Raw genomic sequence first — 12621 nt, 5'->3', positions numbered from 1 at the left:
TTTATAATTTACAATTCCTTCCAGCTATTGATGCAAATGAAATAAAGTAGCATTTAAGTTCATCACATTCCAAATATTCTTTAGGGAGATGGAGAAGAGGAGTCTGTGCAATGTCAAAACCAAACTATAAGCTAACAGGGAATAATAGTATTGCTTATGCCTAAGGTATCACCATTAACAAAAGGTAAAAATGTTACTGTAACTTTTTTACCACGCATTTCTCTGTCCTTTCCTAGAGCTTTGCCTTCTCAGATTTCTAGATATAAGAGAGCTATTGTAATCTAGCTGAAAGCAGAGAGAGATATGTGTTATACATAAACATAAGAAATAATAAAAAAAATTACACACCTGAACAGCCATTGACTACACAAACCCAAGCATATGCAGAGAAAAAAAAAGACCCAACCAGTGCTGAAACAGAAATAGCATCCAAAAATCTCAGGCCCCTACGATCTTTACGTACGGTGACTAGGGAAAAAAAGGCACGGAGCAACAGCCACTACAATATTTCTCTGTTTGTGACTTTATCTTAAACCTCTCTAAAGGCATTGGGATATAGAATGTACTTCCCTTTGATGTAGCACTACATAAAGGAAAAAAGTGTCTCCTGTATTCAGCTCTTTGGCACATCAATCACAGCAGCCAGAAGACTGTTCAAGGGACTGGCACTGTGACTGTCCATTTGTCTAATGCTACATCACTTCAGGCAAAAATTTGCTGTCAACAAATATCAAGTTTATAGGAAACAAAACCACTCAAAAATACTCACAGCTTTGGTTTGGCAAGCACAGGTGGTGGCTCCTTTGTGGGTGAAAGCAAGACAGCTGGAGGTGGGATGGATTTATCGCCATTTGGCTTGCTGTTAATCATTCCATTTACTCCATGAAGAGGATGAATGCCATTTGATTTTTCCTCAGGTGAATTGAGCTGTTGTTGAAGGTCTATCACACCAGGTCTCAAGTCAGTGTTGTTTGCTTGGTGGGTATCTGTATGTTTCTTAGGAGGAAGCTCAAGACAGCTAATTTCAGCTGGAGGAAGTGGTGAGAAATGATGGAAATCATCACTAGAGCATTCCAAGTTGGCTAAAAGAAATCAAAAAGAATGTCTCTTCAACAAGTCATAGACAAAGTACATGGTAAATACAAGGTGTGTTTTCAGTTTTTTAAAGGTGAAATATCTTTAGTTTTATAAAGGTATTTTTCTAGTCCTCCTATTGATAATTTATGCTGAATTAAATTAATGTGTGGCTATTCATTTTCTGAGTATGCCTCATGCAAAAGGCACAACAAGAAACCTTAGGGACCTCTCTAAATCTATTTCAGGAATCAAGGCACTAACTGAGATTGGCAAGTATGGACAACAACAGCTAAAACAGGACTTCCTCTTCCTGGAGTTTCAGGATCACTGAGGAACAAATAATTTAAAAATGCTGAAGAATGCATGTATACACGGCAAGTTTGCAATGGCTGCTGGGTTAGTGCATCCCATGACAATATATACAGAAACATATCACAAAACTAAACATATCATGTCACAGTGTTTTATTTTACAGAAGGCCACCTCTAGTAGCATAGTTTCATCTCTTTAATTTTGCCTCTGCTGCCATCTAGTCTTGAACCCTAATGCTTAAGATATGCCAGGTTGTGACAGAACTTTAAAAATCTATTTCACATTAACAAAAATATTAAACTAGGAAATGAACATAAGAAACATTGTTTGCTTTATATGAATGCACTGAGGTTGACAAACCCCATGTCTTACAACAACCATTTTCAACAAAGAAAGCACAGTAACAAATTCACAGGTAAATTAATTATGCCAGATTTATGTCTAAACACTCCTCTTTCTCTTTGTCACATACCTGAGCAGACAGTTAGTTGTGCACTGCTTGTTATTGAACCATGTTCATTTGTTGCTGTGCAGGTGAAAATTCCTGAATCTTCAGGAAAAGTTTCTGCTATTACAAGTGTACATATCTCTTCTGGAAATAGAAAAATAAAGTGCATCAAAAACTACTTAAAGTACCATGTAGTGTTTTTTGCACTGTATGTTAAAAGGAAACCAGAAAGTAGACTTTTAGAAAGAAATACTGTGAGAACTGCAGAAGAACTTCCAGCATAAATGGCTTTAAGGAAAATCATTTTGCATCTGAAAGAAGTAAATTCATCAAGCTAAGTTTTCAAAACCAGCTTGAACAGTAATTTTGCAGTTACAAGTCTGTGCAGTCATTTTACACACTCAATTTTTTTAATGCAGGATAGTCCTAATTAATACAAATGAATGTAATGGTTTCCAGAAACAATTATCTTTGCAAGCTCTTTTTGTGTCTCTAAATAACATCATCAGTACAGATGTCATACAATTCTCTCTTTCTCTGAGTTTTTTTCTGTATTTAATGCAACATTCAGATCAAATCCCATTTCCAGAAAAACTAGAAAACATTTTATCACGACTTCAAATTAACTTTTCTGTATATACTAACCAGAATTAAAAACTCCAGATGCACAAATATTTCCCTTATGCAGAGTTTGGGAAAAGAATTTCTGTCTCTGTCTGCACAGCAGTGAGAATGGATACATTAAAAATATAATAAAAAACAGTATCCCCAAAACCTCTTCAGAATGCTGTGACAGATATATTCTGCAGCTGTTTTAAATTTGTTCATTCTACTTGGATGAGCCATGGTATATGCTTTGATTATACCAGGATTTCTGTCAGAAAATTTGTGTGAAGTATATTAGGTTGGTTCTTACAGTAACTTTTACAAAATCAATTTTATCCATTTAAAATAGGCACACAACTGTTTAGGCGTATTTTTCCAGTTTCTTCAAAGAAGTCACTTTATTTTACCTCTACTTGTAATGGTACTTTTTTAAAAAGATGTCACAGTACAGATAATTTAAATAATCCTACTATTTACACAACATACAGATAAAATTTTATACCTGGACAATGTTACATTATGCTACATTGCAGGTCTCCTTAATTAATTCAGAGTTTCTTTTGTTTATGCTGACTGTTTAGTCTCAAAATCAAAGCAGAGAAGTTTTATAATGTTCAATTTGATTAAAAGAAAAAGAAAAATGCATTTTGCAATTTGGACACTTAGACACAATCCCATACATTATCACAAAATCAGCTAATAAAAGCATACTGTAAAATGAGGAAAAGTACTTTAGAATCTAATAACTTCCATATGAAAATTATTCTGTAGAAGAGGTTCAGTAAGGTCAGCTTCACTTCTCATAGCTCAAATAGGAAAACATTTTCAAATAGTGGTTGTTTGTTTTTTTCCCCTGTGGAATGACAGACCATTGTCTCATTTAGACAGTTAACAAAAAAGTTATTAATTTTTTCCAGTTATAAATGACAATGTATCCAAAAGCTTCCTGTAGTGGAAATGGGCTAAAAATGAATGACTGACTAAATATTTGGCTCAGAGTTGGTTTTCAGGCAGCAGAACATGCCTTTATTTTTGGCATCGCAAACCAGTCATTCTGTGTAGCTGCTAGAGTCATGTCTGGTAACACTGTAGCACGTTGGATCTTATCTAACACAGATGAAGATTAATGACTCATGAAAGGTCTTATCAGGAAAGTAATGGGTAACACAAGCTAGTTTTTGAACTACTGAGATCAGCTTTTTTTAGAGCCTTGGTGTGTCATAAGCAGTTGAAGCTGTATTGTTAACCACACGTGCGTATTCCTGGACTGAATTGACCCTGGGGATGTAATCTTATACAGGCAGCATTCTAGTTTCCTGTTCATTTAACAGAATGCTGAAAGCTGGGTCTTTCAGGACTGCAAAAGAAGATCACTCCACCAGGCTGAGAATTGCTCTCTGAATGAGGTCAAAGGCAATATAAAATGTAGCAACCAGCAGAAGTCCTATTTTTCAAACAGCAGAGCTAATTAATGCATAACATTCTTCCAGATTTTTAAGTGTGTAAAATGATCACATGAGAAGAGCCAATCTTCACTCTTCAGTGACAAAAGAATTCTAAGGAATTGTAGAATGATGTGCTTTGCTTACTGACGAGGTATGTTTTAAAATTATATATGGTAGATTGCATATATCTACCATAGATCTAGATCTAGATCTAGATCTTTGTAAAAAATTTCAAAGTAAATTAATGATGAAAATAATCAGAGATTAAAATTTAGTCTTTTCAACCAGCTGAACAAACTGCAACACATTTGTGATCAATCATAACAAAACTGGCTAAACTGAAAACACGAAAATCCCAAGAACAAATCAAAAGGCAGCATGGGAAAAAAACACATGTGAACAACACATTGCTATCTTTATTGATTTTCCTTCTCCAAGCCAAGAATCACTCACCCCTGGCTAAAAGGCTTACTACTGTGGAACACATAGAAATGAAACACTAATTTGGCAAAAGAAAGGTTCTTTCAAGATTTCCGTAACACACTCTGGATATACTCAGTGTTCTGAGTATTTTTCTACCTTTACATCCTGACTTATGTAATTATTTTGCTTTCTGGTACTGTGCTAAGCAGAATCAGAAGATTTAAGGAAAATAATGTCTGTTCTACTTCCTGGCGTTCATCAGCTGACAAATAACTTCATCACAGAAATGTGTTCCAGAAAGCAGCTCTGAAATGCTGTTCTCAGGGCCTTAAAACATATTTAACACTTGACTAAATGAATACAAAAGCATTTTGTTCACTGAAACATGTGAAATGCTTAGGCATGCAAGTACTTGACTGTTTTGTCAGTTATTTAGAAAGAACGATTACATTTTACACAGCAACTCTTTCCCTTTATGGCTCATGAGTCCATTAGGAAGAATAAACTTTAGTAAGAGAGAAAACTATTGCATTTTAACAAATTTTATTACTGGCAGTGTGTTTACTTCAGAATGTTTCTCTGCAATACATTAAAGGTAGAGCAGTTCTTATATCTGCAACTTCATCTCCAAATGTGACCATTAGCTTCCTCCACTGTAACGCACACACAGCTGGGGAAATAAGTACAGTCCCTTGCTGGTAGCTGTTCATTCCCGTGCAATGAACAGATCAATTTCCAGAGCTGTAGGTTCAAAGCTGTAAGTTTTCTGATACACAGGGACAGTGGGGAGTCACAGTTCTGGTTTCCTGGTAAAAATCCAACAAAACAGAACTCTGCCAACCTGTGTCTTATTCTCTCTTATGTTCCACAAGTGTTTAACTCCAGTTAAAGCAATCAGGTTACTTCTCATGTAGGTATCTGTGCATTTTTGATATAAAGAGGATAGAGAAGAGTGAAAATAGAGAAGAATGTGCAGAGTAGCATAATAAATGGTAGTATAGCAGACCTGTAGATGCCTTAACTTGCAATAACATAACAAAAAATTTATTCAATTTGCCTGTTTCTGATGATCACTATCGCATATACCTTTATCCAGTCAGACAGCTGTTCTGGCTTACTTATGTCACTCAAGGAATGAACAGTAAAATTTTTAGGAGATGCACAAGACTGACTATGTTTGAAGATATCTCAAACAGCACTTAAAAAAGACTGGTAAGAAAACTGAACAACAGCAAATGTGATTGTGAGCAATAAAAAGCAGTTTTAGGGTGGAGAGCCTAGGTTACACAATATGTGATCAATAACCAAGACATCTGCTATCTAGCCAGATTGGGTACAATAAATGGGAACACTGCTATGGCAGCAAAAACTTTAGCTCCCAAAACATTGTTCAGGTTTGAGGAGAAATTAATCCATTTATTACTGTCAAGGAAAAGTTTATGCTCAATCTTACCTTAAGGCAGTTATACTGTAGATGCCTAAGCCACCTAGTTTGAAGTTAAGTTAGGTATAACCATGAACAATACTGCACTCCAAAAAGATTTAAATGTTTACAGTTGGAGAGGAATGACAGTGGTTTTTTTTTTTTTTTTTTTTTAAATCACATAGTACAAATCAGATCAGTTGTTTACTTTGAATTTGGAAGCATCAACAAGCAAGGACAGTTGTAACAGTCAGACTTAAGATGAGGTCACTGACAGGGGCAGAATTCTGTAGGTATCTTGGGAGCACGGAGTACAATTGAAGGGGAATTTTAGCCCATTTTCAGTTTTTCTCTTAATCTGACTTGAGATATGGCTCATAGAAGATTACTCTCTCCAAGCCCTTGTTTTCTTCTCAGCAGTGAAAGAAGAAGACAGATCCTTAGTCATAATTCTATTTTCACTAAAGAGTGCAAGGATCTGGCATGTGTGCTAACCTACCAAAGCTTCTATGTTTTGAATTTCATCAGCTACCAGAAAGGTGATTTTCTTGGTGCAGGGAAGCAGTAAGGATTTCTGTAACATTTGCCATGTATTTTCAGTTTCAAACCTTATGTAGAAATAGGGGGGAATTTCTAAAGGAGTTACTAACTAGAGTGGAGACTCTGGAACCCAGCAGTAAAACAGGAAACAAGAAAGCACAATCCAAGAGAAGTGATGACTATCTTTTGAGATGTGTTTTGTGAACATACAAAGTATTGTGCTTAGGAAAAAAAAGGTATATGTGGCAATTCCCTGGCAATTTAAGCAAAAATTACTTCATACAGTTTTCTTCTTACATGCTGTTAGACAATCGTTCTAATGTAATTCAATACAGTTTGTGGCTGTCTCCAGACAGCTGAGTAATGGTCAAAATATCAACAGCTGGCAAGTGATTCCATGGGATTTTTCATTCTCAGGCAGCCTGTTTTTGAAGGATTCAATCAGTATAAAGTCAAAATGTCCAAGAAAGAAGTACAGAACAGGTAATTTGACAAACTGTGATGTTGGCTTTGAGTAATCTGACTAGCTATTAATTCACAAAGCAGTCTGGAGGGATTTGCAATGCAAACTGATTTCTGTCTAGACAGAAAAAGGAGTGCAAAACACATTAGAGTAGATAGAGTGTAACAAAAAAAAAGTAGCCAAAAAAACTTCCTTTGCTTCCTAATTTCTTACCTGTGTGAGTTCATTGAATATTTTTCCTTTAAATCATTAGTACTGACCTATTAAAGGTTATTGAGTGCTATAGTGTTTATTGATGGTTGGATTTTGGTTGACAACCAGCAATTAAAGTCACACTACAACTTGTTACAATTTATGTAAAATTCCATGGATGTTTTACACTTCGAAAAATTTTTAGAAAGCATGTCCATATTTCAAAATTCTGAATACTTATCTAGCATATGCACATTTCCATGTCAGTCTTGCATATGTATTAACCATCTGCATTGAATAGCAGTTATGTGTTTGCTCATGAAAAATTTCCTCTGAAGGCATTGTTTAGTCTGGCTTCTAAGAGTTTGAATTACATCACAAATCAGTGCTGCATCTATTACATTTCTGATAACCGTATCCAGGCTCCTGTTGTACAAATTTTAAGATTTTCATGACATCTTAAAACCCAGTGTTACTTATTACTAGTGGTACTACTAATATACAAAACATTGTTCATTATTTATGCCAAAAGGAAATATTTACATTTTGCCCAAACTTTATTTACATTCCCTTTGCATGCACAAATTGTGTCAATTCCTACACAAATAAGCCAGTAAGTGTACTGTCACTAATTTCTGTAGTGTGTAAGACACTGCACTATTTAAGATACTACATTATTTAATAGGGCTTAGTAGGAAAAGATAAGTGCACAAATCTTAAGGGATAGATTCCAGGGAGAACAAAGTAGCAAACTGAAATTCTTTCACAGAATGAAAGCACAGGAAGGTGCTCATAAATATATATTGCAACATAATTACAAGCATGAAAAAAGAAATAATCCAACAACAAACCAGCCAGACTGCAGTCAGGCATTCACTACTGTTATGTCTATAAAGCTGCAACAATACAGATACTAAAATTGTTTTGAGATGTCTTCCTATTTTTGTCTTGCCAGCTCCCTTAAGAATGGTTTGTATAGCCTCGACATTAAATAACTTTTCTGTACTTGAGAAGACTCAAGAAACATACCTTTTGTATAAGAATTCATTCCCTAGTACTCTTTAGAAGACTTCAGGTATCTCCTCTCTGGGTCTGCAAGCTACCCAGAAATGGGAAGGAGAATGTTCAGCACTTTCAACATGATAGCGCAGGTATGTGAGAGGGAGGGCAAAGTGATGATCTCTTTGGACTCAGAATCTCACTTTCTGTTCCCTATTTCAGGCAGCAGTTATGAAAGCAAGTGGATAGTTTCATGAACTAATACCAACATTCTTACTTCTTCCATAGCAATAACTGTCAGAAAGGCTATACAAACCTTGCAACTAACAATATGAAAATTAGTTGTTTATGAAAAAAATCTTCTAGCACTCAACTATCATACAAAGGAAACCTTTTCTTTCTAGCAAAAAAGTGCTTCTCCTTTCTACTAGATGATGCTGCATTCCTACTCTAAATTTAGTTCATCTAGCATTACGCACACTAGGTTTATTAAAGAGAATGAAAGGGTAAAAAAAAATTTACCAAAACTAAGTGAACGTTCATGACTATGAGTTTTGACAGAAGAGTCTTAAACTGGATATTAAAAACTCTAGGATAGGCTGTCAAATTTGTATTTCTTAGAAACTTTTGTGTAAAATTTCACTCCTTTCAGATACTATCTATCATTTTAAAGGACAAATTGAACACAGTTCAAGTGATTTTGTAGGAAAGAAGCTCCTAGCAAAAACGAACCAGATATACTAGGTATGATTCTGATAATGTTGGTAGATTAAATCTAGAAAAGATTTTGCTACTTTAACACTAAGTGCTAGGAGAAATCTTCCTCTGAGAAGGGGGAAAATGTCAACCTATTGATCAGATTGTTTTTTATTTTTAAGATATCAAGAAAACAGCTAAACTGGGAGACTTATTCTGTAATAGGTATTACAGGAAAATGTTCTAAGAAAGATCTAGAATTAAACTTATTACAACACAAACGTATTATCTTTTATTTATTTTCATACCCAAAGCTTGATATGATATGGAAATTCTCTCCAAACTGTTTTGTACCCTTACAATATTTAAACCCTAAAGTTTGTGTTATGACTATAAAACACTAAAAGCCTATTGCTAGCACTTGGACATGTTTTAATTCCTCATTAGAAGTTAATTTGGTTTTCCAATACTCTTCTTTCCTTCATATGGCTCATATTTCCAGCCTCCACAAATCAAATCATTCGGTCACATGTATTCAGGGTGTCAGCTAATACTGGAGCTGATGATGTTGCACACCATGATTAATAATATTAACTGTTAGGATAGAGCATGAGCACCTGTGTGTGTATGCAATCTATATATGTATAATGGACATGAAGTAAAATAGGTATATAAAAATTTTGTGAAGTAGCAAGAAAATTAGTGAATAGCTGACAAAGAAAAGATTTTTCCCTCTTTCTTTCCTCTTATTTCCATGAAAATTAAAGGAAATCTGCATTTTTCCTAGCCTGTATCCTCATAGTCACAGTGCTACTTTACAAATATCTCTCAGCTGCTAGGTCTGTCTTGCCTATCAATTCAAACCCTCAGAGTTAAAGCATCCCCCCAACTGCTAGCATCCCTCAGAGACACTCTTTGGAAATACTCAGATCTGAGATAGAAAACTTTTCTGATTTTTTCAGTGTCATTAACACTCTGTCCAAATTCAAGAATATTCAAGCACAACTAGCCGCAAAGTTCAGACTGTATTGCTGTCTTCTCTTCTACATGTTTGACTTAGAAACATTAAAGATCATTCTCAGTCTTTTAGCATCCACTTACTATTCAAGAATCTCCCCCAGTATATATTGAAGTATAATGGGAAAATGAAGCAGAGAAAACCTGCAATTGGAAGAACACCTTTTACTTGCTGAAATCTAGGACTTTTACCTTGTGAGTAGGCTAGAAAAATTGAGTCAGTGTCTTTTTTTTTTTTTTTTTTTTTAGGATCAGGTTTTACGTATGTTTGAGACACATCACATCTGCCAAGCTGGATTGGTAAAACTAGCACTTAGTGGTTGGGTGTTATGTAATTCTTATGAGCACCATCTGGGTAATGGAATTTTGTGGGACTTGTCCTTTTTCCCTCAGTAGCAAGCAAACCATTTACTCCCCTTGCTGGTCTAAATGGAATTTACTGTTTAACTAATAAAGGAATTGATGTAAAGGACAGAGTACAGTATGGGAGGTGTGATAAAGCAGCATTGTCTTTAAGGGGGTTTCAGTTTACCAATGTTCAGCAGAAACACTTTTCTATTTATGGCTGCAGTACAAACTCAAAGAGCTAGTGAATCAAGAGATTATTTTTTCATATGATTCTTACCAGGTTCAGTTGCAGATCGTGGTTCTGCATATCACATCATAAGGAAGGAAAACAAACAAGAAAAAATTATTAGAGTTTATATTAATAAATATCAATGTACTGAATGAACATATTATACTGAAATACTGTAAGTAAGTAGAGAACCTGTGCAAACATTACAAAATCAACAATATTTACATTGTTTGTCAGTAGCAGCAGTTCAGTTATTACTTCTAGCCATTAGCACTGAAATGGGAAGAGGAAAAGACTTTGTCCAAAACAGAATCCTGACAGACTAATTTCATGATCCATTCCTTTTTCCATCCTGTATTAAAAGCAGCCACTTCAGATTATTGCCTTAGCTGGTTTTGGCTGAGTTCAGATGTGCCAGATGTGCTAGAACTTCAAGATGAACTGGAGTCAAAGGCAGCCAAGTGGGATGCCACAACTGGCACCTCTAATATGTTTTTTCCTCAGTCCTGCAGAGTGCAGGCCAAGCTGGCTTTCACTTGGAGTGGTGTTCAGTACATCTTGAATTGACTGAGGTGAAGAAAGCCAGAACCTCTTGTTACTAGCCAGGCTAGAAACAAGGAGAGGAGTTAATTGCAACGTTAAACCCAGTGCTAGGGTCCAGTGGGATCATGGGTGAAGATTGTAATGGCAATACCTTTAAATTCTTGTAACCTGTGATTTGAGGTGCATCTTATAGGAATTACTGTACCAGGAACAATGCGAAACAATTGAGGACAAGCCCTCACAAGATGCAGCGCAAGGGTAGTGATGACCTGGCCTGGGCTGGCTTTGGTGCTCAGCAAGTCCATGCAACACACCACCTCTCCTGTCCTGAGTACCATCATAACAGATAGAGCCCAAAGACATGGACTAACCCAACTCAAAGAAGGTTTTTTGAAATTTTACAGGGATGATGCATAGACTAAAGGAATGATATCTGTGTACTAAAAGGATGAGAAGTGGTGGTTCATAAGGATCTCTTGGCTAGTATGGGACCTGAGCATGACATAAATGGTATGGAATAAGGGAGTGGAAAATGTTCTGGGTTTAAGTGGGATAGAGTTAATTTTCTTCACAGTAGCTGGTATTGGGCCATGTTTAAGATCTGTGCTTAAAACAGTGCTGATAATACAGAGACTTTTTTTATAAAGGCCTTTTCTGCTACTTGTATCTTGCTGATAGTGAGGAGGCTGAGGATGCACAAAGAATTGGGAGGGAACACAGCCAGGACAAACAAACTGCAGTGATCAAGGTGATATTCCAAACCATATGACATCATGCTCAGCATATAGATCTGGGTGAAGAAGGAGAAAGGGGTAACATTCAGAGTAAGGGCATTTGTCTTTCCAAGCAACTTACAGGTAATGGAACTTTTCTTTCCTCAGAATGGCTAAACACCTGTCTGCCCATGGGAAGGGGTGAAAAAAATTCCTTGTTTTGCTTTGCTTCTGAGACTTGCTTTCCCTGTTAAACTGTATCTCAACCCATGAGTTCTCTCACTCTTTTCCAATTCACTTCCCCAGCACACTGGGGGAGAGTGAATGAGGATCTGTGTGGTCCTCAACTGCTGGCTGAAGTTAAACCATGACATTGCCTTACTTTTTTGGAGAATTCTGAAGTCTGGAGAATCTTGAATTTCAATGCCCTGTCGAAACCACTTAACATGAATGGGAGGGGGTCCTCTGACCCTGCATTCCAATACTACGACTTGTCCTTCAGATGCTGTGGCATTTTGTAGTTCCTGAAATATAAACATCAAAATTAAAATAAACCAGAAGCACTTTACACTCTTAAAAATAGTATTTTCTTCCCTTTGTAATTCAACTTTATTGTCATTACATTTTTGCAATAGACATTTTCTTTCATTCTGATTGAATTTAGTACATCTATGTAGTCAAAAATTATTGAATATAATGTATTTACAAATGCATTCTTAAAAAGACCAAAGATTGGAAAAGTGCAGAAGTATTTGACTCCTCAAATTAACACAAGCAGATCACTGCAGTTTGAGCTCTCCGTTTTTGTTCTTCCACAAACTGAAATGAAAATTCTGGAACTAACTACGCATTGATTGACTTAATCCTGAGAGAGTAGTTGAGCTGCTTTTGGGTCCAGCTCTAGAAGATGGAGCTGCTTTTCATCTAAGCAATATATAACAAACCAAGAAAAATTAAATAACACCAATATGATTAGGATATATTAACTAGTGTATGGATAGCTTCTGTACAGTACTCTGGCTGTAATAAATCCTTGTACACATGTGAAAAATTTCATAAAAGTCTAGATCTTTAATGAAGAGCTGCAACCAGAGGGAAACACAATATTTTAAGTAACAGAACTGACAGGTGATAGCCACTATTTTTA

General features: G+C 35.9%; 1 protein-coding gene across 3 annotated transcripts in view; it reads right to left on the bottom strand.

Annotated features, from left to right (window-relative positions):
- PALLD (palladin, cytoskeletal associated protein) overlaps window positions 1–12621 on the bottom strand; it is a 187451-nt gene that overhangs the window by 108824 nt on the left and 66006 nt on the right. Inside the window, exons 7-10 of one of the 3 annotated variants that reach the window (XM_041479772.1) lie at window positions 11857–11998; window positions 10267–10290; window positions 1862–1981; window positions 770–1082 (exon numbers count right to left, since the gene is read on the bottom strand). In XM_041479772.1, the coding sequence (XP_041335706.1) occupies window positions 770–1082; window positions 1862–1981; window positions 10267–10290; window positions 11857–11998 (599 nt within the window). Of the gene's footprint in view, window positions 1–769; window positions 1083–1861; window positions 1982–10266; window positions 10291–11856; window positions 11999–12621 lie in introns of those variants that run through there. The other 2 variants (XM_041479766.1, XM_041479768.1) reach the window with 2 other exon arrangements.

The sequence above is a fragment of the Pyrgilauda ruficollis genome, unplaced genomic scaffold (genome assembly GCF_017590135.1).
Source record: "Pyrgilauda ruficollis isolate IOZ18807 unplaced genomic scaffold, ASM1759013v1 scaffold5, whole genome shotgun sequence".
In the NCBI taxonomy this organism is placed as follows: Eukaryota; Metazoa; Chordata; class Aves; order Passeriformes; family Passeridae; genus Pyrgilauda; species Pyrgilauda ruficollis.
Note: the sequence above shows the minus strand (reverse complement) of the source record. Positions and strands in the feature narration are given on the sequence as shown.